We start from the raw sequence: 18,601 nt of genomic DNA, 5'->3' as shown, positions 1-18,601 counted from the left end.
GCAGTTGTGATCATATCTTCTCCTGGGTGATTAACAAATCAATTGTGGTTCATCTCCTAATGCACCCTCATCTCTTTACTCACAAATTCCTGTTTTACTGCACAAACTTTTGTTTCGTGCTTGTTTCAATCTCAAGGTTTTCCACCTTATTATGAAACAAAGTTGATTCCAAGAAGCTTTTATATTCCTAGCACCCAATCTAATACTTCCCTTCTAGTCCTAACTTTTATTTCCCAGGTGTCTTACATACCCTTATCATCAGAACAGCTTTCCTGATGTCACGAACTCCATCATAAACCAAGCGGGAGGCATCTATGAACTCATTTTCTTCAAATGGCTGTGGGACATTCGCACTCAAAGCTTCAATGGCAACTTCAACTTGTTCGGCAAAACGTGGCATAACTAGATTAAACAAAATGAAAGGCAGTAAGATTAGACACTTTCTTTCACAAACATTTTTTCCCCTGCCCTTGGGCATAAATACTTTCCAGTAGACATGGTGCATATTGTTGCTACAATTCAAGACCTAGGAAAGCTCATGACGTGGGTTTGTACTGACTCCACACACGCAGAGCTCTGGCACATTTCCTGACAGCATGAAAATAGTGATCTTCATATTTTCTCCTCCAATTGTGCAACAAAAGATGCAAAACTTCCTTTAAAAAGTGTGATTTACTGAGTTTTCAAAGACTGCGAGAGATCTGAGCTGTCAGGAAAGTACATTTAAAACCATTACAACTTGGAATGAACACAGTACATATTCATGCCAAATGATCAAAGCAAAATGCAGCCATTATGCCTGCTAATTTAGAAAACTAGCAGCAGTCTAGCTCATATTGAATAATAATAATTGCATGGGGAACAAAATGCAAAATCTAGCAAATTACTTTTGTGAAGGCACATAAGTGAACATTCTGTTTCTTCACTATCATCACGTATATAACACAGAAAATAGCCATAGATATTAGCTAACAGTATTATAAACTGTGTATGAGCTTTTTAAATACATATCTTTAAGCAATTATTTACTTATGTAAATAGTTAAAGGCATTCCTTGCAGTAATAAGAGGCTTTTCTTCAGATTTCATACAGGATTCCTTTGAAGGCATAATCACTATAACTTTTCTTTTCATATCATATATCCAGAAAGATAAATGTCCCCCAGTTTAGTTCTCTAACAACTCAAACCCAAATCACAAAAATGGGAACATGACATTCAGATTTCACTAATTATATTTCACCTATACTACTGTACTTTATTACTCCTTCAATATTTTAACATTAATATTGGAGGATTGGGATCTCATACACTGTAAGACAAACAGAATCAACGCTCTATCAGAAATCTGGAAAAAAAAATCTATTGGGATTAATTCTTACAAATTTCAGGAACTTGGGTCAAGTTTAAGATTTACACATAGCCACCTTTTCATTACATTCACTTCATTATAATCATTTGCCTTCTTCCAGCATCTAGGTATGCAAATCATGCTCCAGTGGCTTTATTATTTTGACACTATAAGTTAAAGAACAGGGAGAGATTATTCCTAACTCAATTGCCTTTTTAGCTTGTAATATTATCTTTCTCTATAATCTTTTCCCTAGACCCTATTTTTAATGCACTTTTTGGTAGCCTGATCCTAACTGGAACTTCCAGTGCCATTTTCATCAAGAGCAGTGAAAACCTTCCCTAGGAAATAAAGTTTCACATAAGTTCTTCTTGACTGAGTGTCCTTAAATATATTTTACTCATAATGAAAACTGTGTATTATGCATCTTATTACCTGATTTAAAGTAAAAACACCGAAAAACATGATTCAAGACTCATCTACATTTTGAAGAACAAGTGGCAGCAACTAAGATCATAACTTTTCCGTTTCTGACATTAAACTATTATCCACTGGATGCTAAAGGGGAACCCTTTAAAGGGATATGTCTATTTAAATCTTGTTTATCCTATGTATATACACATATATATGTTTGTTCATGTAGACAGATGAGAGAACAGAATGGTATATTTCACGTAGATAATGTTCAGTAAGTGCAATAAGTGCTTGGGATATATTGGAGAAGTCAGGAAAAAGTGACAGCACCAGTGGACTTTAAAAAAGTAAACATTAACAAAGCATTGCTAGGCAGAGGGGAAACATTTTCATTAGAAAAGGACTTTGAGAGAGCTGGAAGGTTTGGAACGAGAATTAATGCATATATGAAATTATCTTGATTAATGGAAAACTTGAAAGTGTGGTAGGAGACTAATAAGATTGCATAAGGAAGTCTTTAGCCTGAAAATCAAAAAGCAATCATTAAAAATACAATGAAAACATAAAGAATAAAATAAATATTTTTAGGGTCATAAGGATAAAAACAAGTAAAGCTGGAGGTGGAAAAATGACAACAAAAAAGGAGGTAAAGAACCCTAATATTTAGGGCCCTAAAATTTCTGTCTAGAATTTCCTAAATAGCAGGGGTGATCAGGTGTATAATATAATTAACAAGAAATGCAGCAAATGTGGATTACACAACAGAAGTTTGTAAAACATTGACATAAACACAGGGAAATGTATCTGCTAAATATGTCTTCAAGTTGACAGACCATTATAAAATTTACCCTGCAGTTCTTAAGAAAATAATCAAAGGAATTTCTGAACCACCTTTCAGAACTCAAGAAAAGCAATAACAGTGAAAGGATTTAGGAACAGGAGAAAAAGCACGTTTATTTATACAACAGCTGAGAAGAAAAGAAGGAAAATTTATAGAATATTCAGCCTAATTTCAATATCCAGAAAGAAAATGAAACATGACATAAAGCAATTAATGTTTAATTATCTTGTAAATAATGAGCAGATGTTGGACAGGCAACAGATTTGTCAGAATAGGTTGTATTGAGGTGTTACAATATTTTTCTTGACAGGGCAGCTAACTAGTGGGTAGGAGGAAGCAGGAGATGTGATGCAGCTTGATTTTGGTAAGATTTTTGACATGGCCACACATGACATTCTTAGAAGAAAAACAAGAGAAGCATAAATTAAATTACTGTATGGTGGACATGGAACTCATTAGAAAAAGCATCTCAAGGAAGAATTCCCTCTGGTACATTGTCAAACCAGGAAGATATGTCAAGTGGCTTCTTGCAATGTGTCCAACAAGGTGATGCTGTGGTACAAAATGGCAAATGTCAATCTAGTATTATTACAATATAGAAAAAAGACTTCAGAGAAGATATTGTGAAGTTGCATAATGAAGCCCTTTTTGGAGTACTATGCCCATTTTTATAAGTACCTGACTGTAGAAGTGTGCCCACAAGAAATATATTATTATTTTTCCTTAAAAAACACCAAAATATACTTTCTGGTTGTGTCCAGACGTATTTCTATGTTTTAACAACATAATTTAGTCCAAGTAATGTAAATGCTTATATATTCTTTATCTAGAAGATATTTGTTTAAAATACTCAAATGAAGGAATTTCCACCAACCCCTCAAGTACATTACTCAGAGACTGATAGAGTTCACTGCTCAGATTTTTTTTCCCAAAGAAAAAACATAAAGATGCTTATTTTAGTTGTCTATTGCAATTAATTTCTTTTCTTGCAATATATATTGTAATTTACAATTAGCATCTAAACATTTTATTTGGGCTACAATTGCTTTTTTTAAAGGATAATTAATTTACTAATTATTAAAAGTAATTATTTACTTGATAAATCAGAACTCCCCCTGGTATCTGAAAATCAGATAGTGTTAATAGGCAGTCAGAGTGTTTAATAGGCAGCTATAGGGTCTTTGTTCAGCACAAGATCCTGCAAAATGTGCAACTATAAGAAACACCCCTCACCAGAAATGAACTTTTAATTTGTGAGAGATGATTTAAACTTATACATTACTTTACTAATACAATGCTATTGGACTTACGACCAGGCTTTTCTTGAAATGGATGTACAAGAGGAACAAATAGGTAAAGGTCAAAGCAGAACTCAATTGTCAAATAATTACAGGATCTTCCATATTTTTCTATGTTCTCTTTGCATGAGAATTTTTCTCCTCCTACTTAAATTTTCAAGTCCTTCATCTCAGTCAATGAAGCCTTATGCCAATAATGTTCCAGATTGAAGCCCCACAGGGAGTTTTTCTCACTATGCCACTGAAAAGATGCCAACAGACACAATTCTGTTCCTCCATTCAAGCAGCAGCTGTAGTGCATTCATAAGTATGAGCTCATGGGAAGGAGATGAAAAGTTAAATTTTGTTCATTTTGGTGAACATGAAGTACTCATTCTTGACCACATGTGTAGCCAAGGGGAGTGCCCATTGGATGTGAAAACTTCTTTCAATTAGGTTCTTAGGGACATGGTTTAGTGCTAGAGTTAGGTTGTGGTTGGACTCGGTATACTTGAGAGTCTCTTCCAGCTGGAACTATTCTACGATTCTAAGAATTTTGACCTTGCAGACCTGGCCATAGTTTAGTCCTTAATTTACATCAGTGCTCATTTTTGATTAGACAAGCAAGGAAAAAAATACCTTAAACTAATAAGATCCTATTACTTACAGTTTCTCTAAGCACATGCTGTCATTTAATGCAGTAAAGATTTTGGAAATTGAATCGAGAACTGCATTATTCTCCAGTTAAGGTTATCAGGCCACACTTGAGGAGCTCCATGACAGTGATGGATGGGGAATTACCTTTCTCAGTTGCACCCCCAAAACCTCCAGTCTTTCTTATCTGTCATTTACTGCACAAAGAAGGATATTCTTATGCTGACAGTGAAAGAGCTACAATCAAAGGCATAAAATCTGGTGTTGAAACTTGTAAATGCATCAGACAGAGGATGATTCATTTATTATGTATAGAGACCTTGGCTATGAGTTTCAGATTTGGAAGCAAATCAATACTTGGGTGAAAAAATTAAATATTGTTTTCTTAGTTTGAGCTGTGGTCTTGAAAACAGTTCCACACTTCAACTGAAAAATGTGATCTATTACCATCTCTCAATCTAACTACATGAATTAATTAGGCACCTGCATACATGTTGACAGAATAAGGTCCCAAGTTAATAGCAGCATTTCTAATTTACTGACTTTGTCATTCTAACAAATAAAGATTTTTAAAGCGTTTCTGTAGATGAGTTTTCAATGGTACTGAAAGTAAAATCACTGCCAACAATCGAGGCTGAACGGCTGCTGGAGAAAAACTGGGAAAAAACAAAGTTAAAATTACTTCCATCTAGTTTATTGATTATTATTTTTTTAATATCAGCATAATAGAAAAATAACATATTGCAATGGATGAATTCATGTCTTGCTAACAACCTGCATTTTCTTTTGAACCATCCTGCTCCACACGGAAAATACTTTCTCAAAAGCTTTCTTGCTTTTCTCCCACCATGCCCATATCTCCTACACATTCAAATTATCAATTAATTACAGATTTTCTAAAAATAGATTTTCTATGGATTTTTTTCTCCTCTGGTAATCAGTTTGCATTGCAATGTCTGTATTTAAAAACATAGCCACAAATTTTGTTTAGTGACATGTGAACAATAAATTCACTTTATAAACAGGGAAAAGTTGGGTTACATAATAACATTACTGACATTAAAGAAAAAGGTGTTTAGGCTTTATTGTTTACAGCATTAGAATATTAAGTTTCATTACAACCAAGATTAAGTGAATTCTTAGCTAATTTTATGCACTTTCATGGCCTTGTTACTTAGGCGTGCAAATTCCTCACAAACTTAAGTAGATATGAAGGTTAGTGACCTAGAAATGGAGAAATGCAATCAAGGTCAAGGTCCCTCCAGGTGTACAGGTTTCTAATTTCTAGTGGTATCAGTGGGAGTTGCAAACGTTGGCTTGGTTTCGTCTTACTCATTCCATAATTTTAGGTGCCCATCACCTGGTTGAAAGAGTTTTTAAGTATCTGTAAAAAAATGGTCTGATTTGGGTAAGATTATTCAAGAATGTCACAACAGTCTAAAGGTTTGGACCGCTAAACTGCTAAAATTTGAAGGAAGGATCCTTGAAAATCTCACTCAGGGAAGCTGTGCTTCTAAATGAACATGGCTGTCATGTATGTCAAGTAAATCAACAGAACTATCCAGGATGATTGGCAGTATTGTAAGCTAAGAGTTATCAGGGGACACTAATAAAGCAAAAATCCATGCAGGCCACACCACGCTACAAAAAAAACCCAAAACAAAACAAACAAAAAAACCCCAAACAAACAAGTTCTGTTAGGAAAAAAGCCCAGCCATTATGCAGATTTAAGAGGTTTTAGTACAGGGAATTCACAAAGGCATACCTTAAAAATTCAGAGTTTTCAATAAAATTTCCTCCAGTTTGATTATTTATTTCTTTATTAAACCATTGCATGGTTTACTACTGGGAAGTTTAAGTATTTTATACAGGTATTTAAAACATAATTCCTATGGAATATCTGACATATTCTGTCAAAGAGAGTACAGTTTCTCAATTTAGCTTAAAGGATGTAAAAGATGACATCTCATTTAGCTTAAAGTGTTTGTCAAAGTCTGTTTCTAGAAGAATCATAAATTCCTTATCAGACGATTCTACATGTTTAATAAAATGTTTATTAGTCCTTGCTCTCATATCATACAATAATTTTTAACATTTCAGCCATTATTACTATACCGTTAATTAAAAATAAAAAGGCTTATAAAGCTGTATTGAAACAGTATACAATATATAACAATATTAGACTAACTGGTTTTCTGAAAAGCAGATTTAAATATTTTGTGGCTTGGGCTAATGTATGCTTCCATCTATGTATCTTTGTAGAACATACTGTGCATAAACATATCATGCATGCATATATATATAAATAATATTTGGGTTGTCATGGGTGAAGAAATGCCCATGTATAATTATGTGTTTTACATCACTGGATTGGGTTTTCAGAGTGTTTATCATTCTGTGCTCAGAAAAGTGGTCTCTGACTTCTGTTACAGCTAAATACTCAATACAAATGTGAATCCTCATCATCAGTTCATAAAATCATAAAATCATAGAACATCCTGAGTTGGAAGGGACCAACGAGGATCATCAAGTCCAACTCTTATATGACAACCCCACAGTTCACACCATGTGTCTGAGGACGTTGTCCAATCTCTTCTTGAACACTGTCAGGCTTGGGGCTGTGACACCTCCCTGGGGAGCCTGTTCCAGTGTCCAGCACCTCCGGGTGAAGAACCTTTTCCTCATGTACAACCTAAACATCCCCTGGCACATCTTCCTGCCATTCCCTGGGTTCTGTCATTGGTCACTAAAGAGAAGACATTGGCACCTGTCCCTCCTCCTCCCCTTGTGATGAAGCTGTAACCGCAATGAGGTCTCCTCTTAGGGTCCCCTTCTCCAGGCTGAACAAACCAAGTGACTTTAGCTGTTCCTCATACGGCTTCCCCTCCAAACCCTTCACCAGCTTCGTAGCCTCTTCTGGACACTCTCTAGTAGCTTTACATCCTTTTTATCCTGCGGTGCCCAGAATCACACACAGTGCTCCAGGTGAGGATGTACCAGAGCAGGGTAGAGCGGGACAATCCCTTCCCTGTATATCAAACTCTGCATCTCTCATTAATCACTCAGGAAAGAGGAAAAGCAAAAATTAAGGCAAAACTTACAGCATGGGGGGTTAAGCGTGATGGCATAGAAAAGGATGAAACATCACTGTCCGAAGCACAAGGCTATCTTTTCTCTTCTTGCTCTTACCAATTCCTTTTTCCCCATAATATGGAAATGGTTAAAGTATAAATGTAAAATAATTTAACTTCTTTACTGCACTTTGCAGTAAACACAAGACTTTCAGGAAGAATCAGCCTTCACTGCCAACAAACTGCACCACTGGCTTAGCTGCGGACCATAAAACCAATGTTCTCAAGGTGCCTTGAATTTATGGCCAAGCCCTGACCTTCTGGCCCGTATGTCTTAAGTAAATCTTCTGAGAATTCACAGAAGGTTCCTATTTAATCTGTGGGTATATGCTGCTACGCAGTATAGACATGGTAGACGATCATATAATGAAAGAGTACGTCTCAACGCATACAAAGAGGACAACTAATGACGGCTACAGGGACATATGTGGCTCACAATTTCATATGTCTCGCTCATTCTCCTGCCTACATGTGCAAATCAAAACCACATACAATGAGTACCCCCAAAACATTATTGCTACTAAATGGAACTCCCTTCTACTTAATGCTTCAGATAAAAGGTAGCTGCAGTTCTTTGAAAAATCCCTTCAAGAAAACAGTTGTGTTCTGTTGGACAAAAAGTGGCTTATGTAACACAAGCAAAACACTCTGGCTTTAGCTATAAGTTTGTGTATATCTGTTCGTAGGTGTGTGTAGGCAAGGGGATGCATGGAATGCCAGTGTTTTTATTTTAAAATATTATTGTACAATTCACACTTACATTCACAAAATATACTGTTGGAGCTAGTCAATGTTCACTGCATTTTTCTACCTATATTTTCTAGACTTGGTATATATTTTTTCTACCTCCACAAGTATCCTCCTTACTTTAAGAAATGGCTCTTAAGAACACAAGATGTTTTTGAGAAAAGATTTGAACAGCAGCTAGATAATAATGGTTTACAAAAATGGTCACTTTTATTATATTAACCTACCATTCATTATCAAAGATACCTGGAAACATCCAAAATAGATAATCCTAGTCTTTTTACACTCTCCTGCAGTTAATTTGCTTCCAAATCCCCAGATTTCTTTAATTTTGTCATCCCTATATCTTGACCTTTTTCCATTTCTGGAAGATCTTTAGGTCATGGAGATCAAAGCTGAAACAACTATTTGGGGTGCTCAGTGAATATCCTCCTTGAAGTACAGTCCAACATTTTAAGCACCAAATTGAGGATGGTTGTGCACAGAAAAGGTATCATTGCCCAGCTGCCCATAATGATACCGTATTTTTTTCTGAAAGGATGAATTACCTCAGAGCCTGTCAGTGTAGATAATATAGTTTAAGTTGTTCCATTTGCCTAGAGAAATTAAATAAAATTATCTCTTATTGTCGTCTTTCTGATGAGGAAACTCCCCTATTCCCACCGGCCAAACCATCATTTTCCTTTTGGCAAATTTTGCTTCTGTCTATTCACCTGTTAATTAATACATTATATAACACCAGCCACAGTGGTGACCCCTGAAGCATCACAGGATTTATCTTTCTGCCTGCTGAGAAATGGTCATTTATGCTGTGCTGGTGCCTTGTAACCAGTTCTTAATCCATCAAAGTCTTTAACATTCACTCCATGGTTACCCATTTTCCAAACAGCTGTGTGTGCAGGACTTCATGAGCAGCCTTTGAAAAATCTAAATCAATTACGTTATATTCTCCTTTAGTGCTACATTCTATTTTTAACCTCTGAAAGTAGAGAGAAAAAGAAATAGTGTTTTAGCTTTTAGACACCATGGAGATTCATACATCTCTTATGTGTTGCATTTAATTGGTTTACGATATATTTTACGTGGCTTCTTAATGTATTCCTCTACACACTGAAGGCAGTCTCTCTGTTTAAAAATCGCTTGGATCAAACTAAGCGCTGGTGGAACATACTATTGGGTATTCTCTGGTCCTTTTGTAAAACACCTTTTTAAAATAATCCATTAAATATTTTTTGTTGGTGATACCTTGACCTCTGGATTTCAGTTTAGCAAAACTTGAACGAAAATTCTACAGTGCTTTGCAGAATAAAAGTCATAATTTCATCAAAACCCCTGGATAAACGATCTCATGTTCTCGGGATTACGGTACCCAGAAGTTGTACTATAACTACCTGAAACATCCATAAAATATGAATTTAACATAATTTATTTTTAAAATAGGTTCCGTTTTGCAATTTTCAGCTCTCCCTCACATTCAATATTCTCTTTTCTATTACAGCTATGCTTAAATTCATCTCCTTGCTTCTACATTTTGTTTGACTTCATATCACTGCTGAAAAATCCATCTTTACTACATTTTAGTATTAGCTTTGATAATATCATTGAGCTGCCTTTTCCTAGTGATAAATATCTTTCAAGTTTATCCTAGTCACACTGATAAAACTCTCACAGGCTTATTGCTGAATTGTCAGTAGTGCTGATTTTGAGCTTTAGTTCATTCTGATAAAGACAAAATAAAATAATTGAGTCAAAACAGAAGTCAGAAACTGGCCTACTAAAAAAAAAAAAAACTAGTTACAAAATTACTAGGATATTTTTAAAAACATGCTAAGAACTGAAACTCTAATTTCTGATCTGAATCAGACAATTCCAGATTTCCTATGTCCTTTCCAGGACTGAGTAAACCAAGTGCTATGGTAGTGGCTCTTCCAGGATGGTTTTCAGACATCACAACACTAAATGAAGGAGAACAAAAAAAATATTAGAAAGCTTTTGCAGCCCCTCCCAAACAGTTCTTGTTTCGTTTGTTTCACCTTTTCTCCTTCATTTCCCATTCACTTCCTTTCATTAAAGCCCTGCAATGTCTACTCTAGTTCCTAATTTAAATTGAACCTTCTGACCTTTAAAGAACGTTGCAGCTTCTTCTCCTCCCCGCATCTCAGAATTCTTGAAAAATAAAATTCTACCTCATTGCCTGTTACTTGATTCATTTCTATGGACAACTCTTTTTACCTGTTCAGAAACTCATGCTGCTTCTTTTCAGTTGTTACAACTTCTCAAGCAACTGCTGACTGGACTTCTATCTTCTTATTAAAGTCAATGGAATGTTCTGTTTTTTCTATGTTGAAGTTGTCCCTGCTCATTGCAGGGGAGTTGGACGAGGTGACCTTTGAAGGTCACTTCCAACCCAAATATCCTATGATTCTACTCTTAGTTGGGACAGAGTGCCGAGCAGTATGAATCATCTCAATATTAAAACAGAAATTGTGTTCTCTGTTTTGTCTTATTCCTTTCCCTTGCTTTTCATCACCTTCTTTTCCTTTTCTTTCTCCTGTCTTTTCCTTTCCATGTTTCTCTACTTCACCACGGAGGTGCCCAGGCCCGGGGCTCCCCCCAGGGAGACCCTGGCCCTTACCCTTCAGGAAATGAAGCTAAAGATAATAGTAAAACTCCAGAGTCTTCCCCCTACCCCAAAAAAACAGATGTACATACACTAAAAAACAACCAACCAACCACCAACCAAAAACAAAACCAAAAATCCCAAAACACACAACCCACAAAGAAACAACCAACAAAGTTAGACCCTGAAGCTCTGGTTTATTCTTGCACATAATTAACGTTCACTAATTCTTTGAGTTTTGTGTTTGTTCCTAGACAGCCCTGTAGACTCTGTGGTTTTACAGTTTTAATTTCGGATTTATAAGGAAGTCAGCAAGTGAGAGCCATGTGTTTCTTTTGGTTTTAAAAGAAAATAAAAGTACACAATTTTAAGAAGACATTTAGCAACACGTCACTCCCTAATCCTGCTGTCAGAGATAAAAATCTGTCCTCTACCAAGTGCTTGGCTACAAGGCCATGGCTTAGTCAAAAGTGAGAAAGAAAGCACTAAAACACTAAAGAAACCCACCCTATGTATTGCAAAGGCTGTAAAATAAAACAACAAACAAATATAATTTTAATGTGAAACCAGTTATTAAACTAAGGTTTGCACAGTGGCAAGTTCTCAAAACCTACCAGTATTGCTTTCATTAAAGATTAATTTTCTCCCCCTCCCAACATTAGCAGGGTGTTTCTCTTTCCAAAACAGTGAATCCATATTTCTGTGGATCAAATCCAGCACTCATATAACAATAAGAAACCCCTGGAAAAAGAGGCTTAACAGAGGCTTTCTTTTCCTGAGCTGATAGATAAAAGTAAATAATAATTATAAGGGGAAAGGTAATGTGCTTACTTCCCTTCATTTGTCATGAAAATATTTTTTCCCATCTTTAAAAGCACTTCATTTAAAAATAAATGTTCTGTTCAAAATAAGAAGGAACACAGATGAATAAGATAAAGTGTTCACAATTTTGTGTCTCAGAGAGATTTTGATATGTGCACCTGGGGGTGGAGCCTGATAACCCTCATCATTCTTGAGTGTTTGATAAAATCTGCACAGGATCTCAAGGTGATGAATAGAATTAATAGATAAATATATGCATGTATTCACAGATACTCAAATCTCTACATCCATAGCTACACAGATGTACATGTAGACTAGTTTTGGGGGAGAGGGCAGGGCATAAAAGGGCACAGAGTGGGGTAGGGCGGTCTAAATACCACTATTCTAGAATGACAAAATGAGTCAGTAGATTCTACTTTTTTAATAAAAAAACATAGAGAAATAATAATCAATGCCTTTGTAAATAGCATGAAAAGCTGCGGAAAGAAATTGAGCTGTAATATCAAAGATCCATATTCACATCTGGCATAAATCATTTTATCTTCACTGGTTCCATAGAATTTGGGCACATTCTGTGTTCTGAACTTACATTGCACAATTTGTACATGATGAACAATTCTTAACATTTAAAAAAGATTTTTTTTACATATAAGTTTACTTAGCTTTTACAAAATACAAGATAAGTAAAAACTTTGAAGAGCAGAGACACAGTCTTAAGTATTGAATCTCAGCATTAACAAGTTGATGTTGTTAAGATACACTTAGTCCGAAGCTTCTAGCACTTAGTTATAATTTAAATTATATCAAAAAGTGCATTAAATATGGAATGTATTTACTGTATCTATTATTGATCTATATAACTGTACTTTATAACAGTTACTTACTCTGTTCAAAAATTGTGAATAAAACAATTTACGGAAAATTAGGTCAGAAATTTTAGCTGGATAAAAAGCCTGAAAATGTGTTGTGTTGCTTCTGAAGGCAAAACCAGATTAAAAAAAAGTGTTTTCACCCCGTCTACCCTTCTAGTATACTTTTATATTTTTATATAATCAATTTATTTTATATAATCTAGCAGAGATTTATATCTTTTCAATCAGGTAACATATTTTCAGTTGCTCAAATGTAGTTTCGATGGAAAAATTGTTTTGATTAGAAACACAACTTCAGTCACCAACAAGAACATCCACCTGCACAGGCCAGAGAGTAATGTTTGTAATAATTTTCTACAGACACATAATACATAATCCACCAACTCAGAAAGAACTTGAAGAAAACGCTGTGTATTATTTACTCAGATCATTGAAACTTTGATGAAGTAGACTAGCCTTGATGGAGTACTGAATCTCTTCTTTTATGCGGTTCTTGTCAATATGACTTCTGCAGTAACATTGAGTAGATAATAAAATCATGGTCATTAACTTGTTTGTTTGTATCTTGCTTTCAAGCACAGGTTTCCCTCTGAGTTACAGATTTCAGAGAACTAACTGAAAGTTGCAAGTGACTTACTATAAAATGATATTTCAAGTAAGCTTACCAGTTTCAGAGAGCAGTTTCGTAGCTTCCAGCACCTTCTCAGTATAAACTCCAGTTTCATAGTTTTCCATCTCTGCATTAATGATGTGAATCACTCTGGCTGCACGGCCTCGGATGGCGCCCGCGGTTCTGTCCAGCGTATCGACATCCCCCTCTTGGAGAGCAATCACACACTTGTTCACATCTTCCAGAATGTGGTTTTCTGGAATGTAGGGAAAAAAAATATGGCTCGTTTAATTTCATTCTTCCCCATAGCAAAGCTCACTGATTTGGGGAAATGGCAAATCACAGTATGTTAAAAAAATGATATCTGTCCTTATTCAGGTCTGCAAAACAAATAGCATTCTGTGATACTATGCCACATAAGAGTAAAAATCCCAAGAGTGATATTTATCTTTAGAGCAGACTGGGCTATATCTTTCCACCTATATTGTGAGTACCAACCTGTAACTCTATGATGAAGTCACATTGCTTTCACGCATCACACGGATTTTTATTATAATGAAAGTGTAATAAAAATCAATTCAAAAAGGAAAGCAGTCAAATATTATGCAGATGTTCTATTAAACAGCTGGGCAATTTCTTGAAGATGAATTTTCACATTCTTACAAACATTTAATATTTTTGGTGCATTTGTGCCTACATATGACACAGTATAACTGTCCATGTTCTGAAGTAAGAGTTGACACCACTGAGTTTGCTCAGATGATGTAATATTAAGTAGGTTTCCTGAAATCTGGGGACCTGCATTGTTTTTTCTTGGCTCAGAATCATACCATCTACTCTCATGTGCTGTATTATCATAGTTTATGTAGTTTTCTCACATACAGATAATCTGAAAGGATCAAGCAGATTTTGACTAGGTCAGATAAAATTTCCCCACAGCCAGGACAGTTAAAAATCATTTCAATAATAAAATCATGGCTGAATTTCAGATGTGAGTAAACTCACTCTGAGAAACTCAGTGATTCTACACAACTCACTTTTCTGCCACAGCCACCACTAAACTAAAAATTAAATGCTCTTCTTTGCAGTAGTAATAAATAAAACAGAATCAGTGCATCAACTGCTTTTTGTTCATTATTCTCGCCCACAAAAATAGAATGATACACTAATCTTCTCTGTTAAAAATCCCAAGGATGGATCATTTGAGGGTTTCAGAAATGATTGACATTATGTTGAATTTTAAACCGTAACAACTGTGAATGAAAACTGGAAGTGTCCTGAGCTGTGAGTCAGAATAACTTGTAGGGCTAAATTCTTCATTTAAAAAACTCTCTATCCATATCTAAAAAATGTTGTTCTGCTAAAATTTTTCTTCACTATTTTCTACTCACCATTGCTATTCATCTTTACCATGGCATAGCCAAATTTTGCCAAACAAGAAGCACTTTCTGAATATAAACAGATGCAGCATTTGGAATATAAAGTAACCGACATAAAGCTATGGTCAAACTTCTTTTGGTAGCCACCGTATTGATAAAACATGCCATCAAGTGTGATGCTTCATATGAAGAGGAAGAGGTATCTATAACCAGACAGCAGCCAATTTTCAATGCTTCACTGGTTTAACATCCAAAAATAAAAGTACTCGGTGTAAGCTGAGCCTTCCAAGCTTACAGCTGGCAGCAACAGGCTTTCTGGACGCATGACACATTTTCTCACTTCTAATAGATAAAGATGTATGTGGATAGTATTAGAAAAAAATCTAAACCCAACAGAAATGTTACTTCTCATCTGCCTTGTGAAGTTTGGATCTAAGTCAAGACTATGTTTGATATGAGAAAAACAAACAAAACAAAGTCATTCATTCAAGTTTTATGGATACAAGTGTTAGGAGTGAATAAAATCCTCAAACAAATAACCAAATGGCCATTTAAGCATGTTTGCCATCTCTTAGGCTTGTGGACTGGGTCTACAGTTTACAGCTTGGTCTGCCCTTTCCTTGTAGAACTAGGTCTGTTATGAAGTGCCTCTCACCTCCAAATCTTGAATAAAAAAAAAATAAGTGTTACCAATTGTGAAGCATCTTTATATTCTGAGAGCTCATTTTCATTTTCTTGTCATGGCTTGCAGTAAACACTCCAGCAGTGATGTTTGAACAGTTGAGTGTTAATTATACTAAACCAAACAATTCCCTGTTACTAATAATAGTGGGATACAACTAAACAAATGAACAAACAAAAAGGTTTATTTTTAAAGGATATTTTTTTGTCCTCTAAAGATCTTAAACTTTTATTAGAAAAGTTAGCAAATGTCAAGTAAAAGAATGTAGAATGAAACACAAAATTAAGGCAAAGATATCTCCTGAAGATTGAGTCTTCTGTGATGTTCAGTTTAGAGTAAGTTAAGCACACTGGGCACATTCTGTGTCCTTATTCACAACAATGAAATACACCTCTTTCAGATCATAATAAGAAAATGAGTTTTCTGTGGCAGACAACCCAAGACATGCAACACTCGCAATTATAGTACTCATTGTGTATGACCATATTATAACAAAACACTCTGCTACAAGTTGCAGCACTTTACGAGGAGGATGGAGAAAGGGTCATGACTCAACGTCCTTCTCCATCCCTTTGTTATATAAGGACTAAGGTACTTTGTTTTTGTAGAAGTGCTTGCTTTGCATTGTAATCCTTCCCAGCAAGGTCAGAGAGGTGCTAAAATTTGCTGTTTCTTATGCTACTTTACTTCTCTCTGGTTGCATTGCTACATCAATAACTCAGGGACACATAAGTGCTTCCCAGCTCTCTGAAAATGTAGACACTGGTCATGTCCTGAAAACATACCTAGATGGGATTCACGTGTAGCATCTGCCTATTTCCCTTCTTTTTATCCCTCTTCATGGCATGATAACCTGGTATGGATGATCAGGGGGCCAGGACTATATGGTACATCTGCCCCACTGTTTAGACACAAATTATCTGACCCAAGTGACAAAATGAAGTAAGGAAAGTTCTTCTTTCCTCCTGTTGCCTCCAACTGCACAAGGAGTCTGACAGTTCTTATAAATACAGTCAACAAGGTCTGGAACACATTTTTAAAAGGCGGCCAAAATCCTACTTTGTGCCTGAGTTAAAACAAAACTTCCCTAGAAATAGAAGCTCAAATAGGATGCTATTTTCTGGTAGATGAAAAGCTAACTATTGCTACCAGGGATTAATTGGCATGGCATGGTTGCTCCTACCGAGTACAGAAGATCAGCATTCCAATAGGAATGGTCTAATGGACTAATGATGCTTCAGTAATTATAGCTTTTCTCTTCTCTTAACCATTACTTTAATTTAGGAGTTTATTTTTAGAAGAATCCCTTATCCCGATACCTGAAACTGAGAGGAAATCGTCCACCGAAGTGATGTCGTCAACAGCTTCAGTGAGAACTCGCACTTGTTTCTCCCACTGATCTTTAAAGACATCCATGTTGTCCTGTGCAACTTTGCTCTGGGGTCTGGCAGCCAATGTGAGAGCAGCATTTATTACCTGTTGTTCAAAATCATTCATTACGAGAAGTGGCAAAAGTTTTTTCACAAGGGAAAGAACAAATAGATTATGGATGGTGTTAAAAATATAGTGTTACACCCCATCTGATATGCAGGTCTCAAGATACAAATGGATTTTTCACAGTTCCTGGAAAGGAGGCAGCAACGTAATGACAAAGGCAAGGCTATAATCTTCATCTAGGCTTTTTTCTCAGCTAACTGATGCTTTCTAATGCCAAAAGAGTAATTTTTAGCAGGCATCTTACTTACCTGTGGGCAGAGACTATCAATCTGTGTTGCTGCCATACGGACTAACTTCACACCTTCTTCATTATTTGAGATCGAACAGGCCAGATTTGCAACCTGCAATGAAATCAGCAGAATGAGAATTAAGTTTTAGGCAAGCAGGCCATTTTATACCTTTCTCTCTTCTTATTGAGCCTTGCCTAGAGTGAAAGAATTGTATACAAGAGGAACGATACAGCATCTTCTGTGCTTGTGAACAGAAATCCTTGTAGATTACTTTTTACTAGCAAACTGAACTACTGTTTTCATTAGATTTTTCTCAAAATCTTCTATTGCTGTCAAGTATTTTGCAACCTCCTCTATAGCTTGAAAATAATTTCCTGAGAATTCATCTAGAGAATGTAGAATGTCCAGACAAATATCTATACATTTTCACACACAGAATCGACTGGGTTGGAAAAGACCTCAGAGATCATCAAGTCCAACCCTTGGTCCAACTCCAGTCCATTGACTAGATCATGGCACTAAGTGCCATGGCCAATCTCAGTTTAAAAACCTCCAGGGCCACCTCCCTGGGCAGCCATTCCAACGCCTGACCACTCTCTCTGCAAAGAATTGCTTTCTAATCTCCAGCCTAAATTTCCCCTGGCAGAGTTTAAGCCCATGCCCTCTTGTCCTATTGCTGGCTGCCTGGGAGAAGAGACCAATCCCCACCTGGCTACAACTGCCCTTCAGGTAGTTCTAGAGAGTGCTGAGCTCACCTCTAAGCCTCCTCTTCTCTAGACTAAACAAGCCCAGCTCCCTCAGCCTCTCCCCATAGCTCTTGTGTTCAAGTCCCTTCTTTCCTTGGAGTTTCTTTTTCTTTTTATTAACCATGTCCACTATGAATAACAGCAATCAGGCTCATCCATATACTCCCTGCTTTGCAAAATGTAGAATCTTTCATGTTCTAACATATGGAATTGTGTTTTTCTACCTGTGAATAAAATTCTGGTACTATCACTGATACTGGGAAGCTACATATTTCTCTAGTATCTTTGTTGTTTTGGATCTTGATGGTTTTATGCATGTTAAAATTGTTTTAATTCTCAGGTGTATCTATTTATTTCTATGTGATTGTCTACCTTAGAGTAAATGTTCATTAGCAAAAGTATCACAACTCGATGATGTGAAATGTCTCAGCTGAAAGCCTTATTCTGGAATGTATGCCCGAAGATCTCAGTCAAAGATGTAGGTATCTACATGTGTTTTCTCTGGCACAGTTTTGGGAATGCTGAATCTCACAAGACTCAAGGTTGTTTGGATAAGATGAAGACAGGGGAGATATAGAGAGGGACTTGAATGAGATCTAGAAATCAGGCCATGACTTCAGACACTGCAGAGCTGTGTCCCTGTAGCTTGGATATAAGTGGCAAAGCATGCAGATCATGTTCTCCCAGTTCATACAGTGCTTCTTGCAAAAAAAAAAAAAAAAAAAAAAAA

General features: G+C 36.1%; 1 protein-coding gene across 6 annotated transcripts in view; it reads right to left on the bottom strand.

Moving 5' to 3' along the window:
- Window positions 1–18,601, bottom strand: part of CTNNA2 (catenin alpha 2) — a 486,439-nt gene that overhangs the window by 44,321 nt on the left and 423,517 nt on the right. For all 6 annotated transcript variants that reach the window (XM_065060245.1, XM_065060243.1, XM_065060244.1 and 3 more), the window contains 4 exons: window positions 17,144–17,236; window positions 16,718–16,874; window positions 13,393–13,593; window positions 251–402 (listed from right to left, as the gene is read on the bottom strand). In XM_065060245.1, the coding sequence (XP_064916317.1) occupies window positions 251–402; window positions 13,393–13,593; window positions 16,718–16,874; window positions 17,144–17,236 (603 nt within the window). The remainder of the gene's footprint in view (window positions 1–250; window positions 403–13,392; window positions 13,594–16,717; window positions 16,875–17,143; window positions 17,237–18,601) is intronic.

The sequence above is a fragment of the Columba livia genome, chromosome 4 (genome assembly GCF_036013475.1).
Source record: "Columba livia isolate bColLiv1 breed racing homer chromosome 4, bColLiv1.pat.W.v2, whole genome shotgun sequence".
Classification (NCBI taxonomy): Eukaryota; Metazoa; Chordata; class Aves; order Columbiformes; family Columbidae; genus Columba; species Columba livia.
The sequence above is the reverse complement of the archived record's forward strand: the minus strand, read 5'-3'. Positions and strand labels throughout refer to the sequence as shown.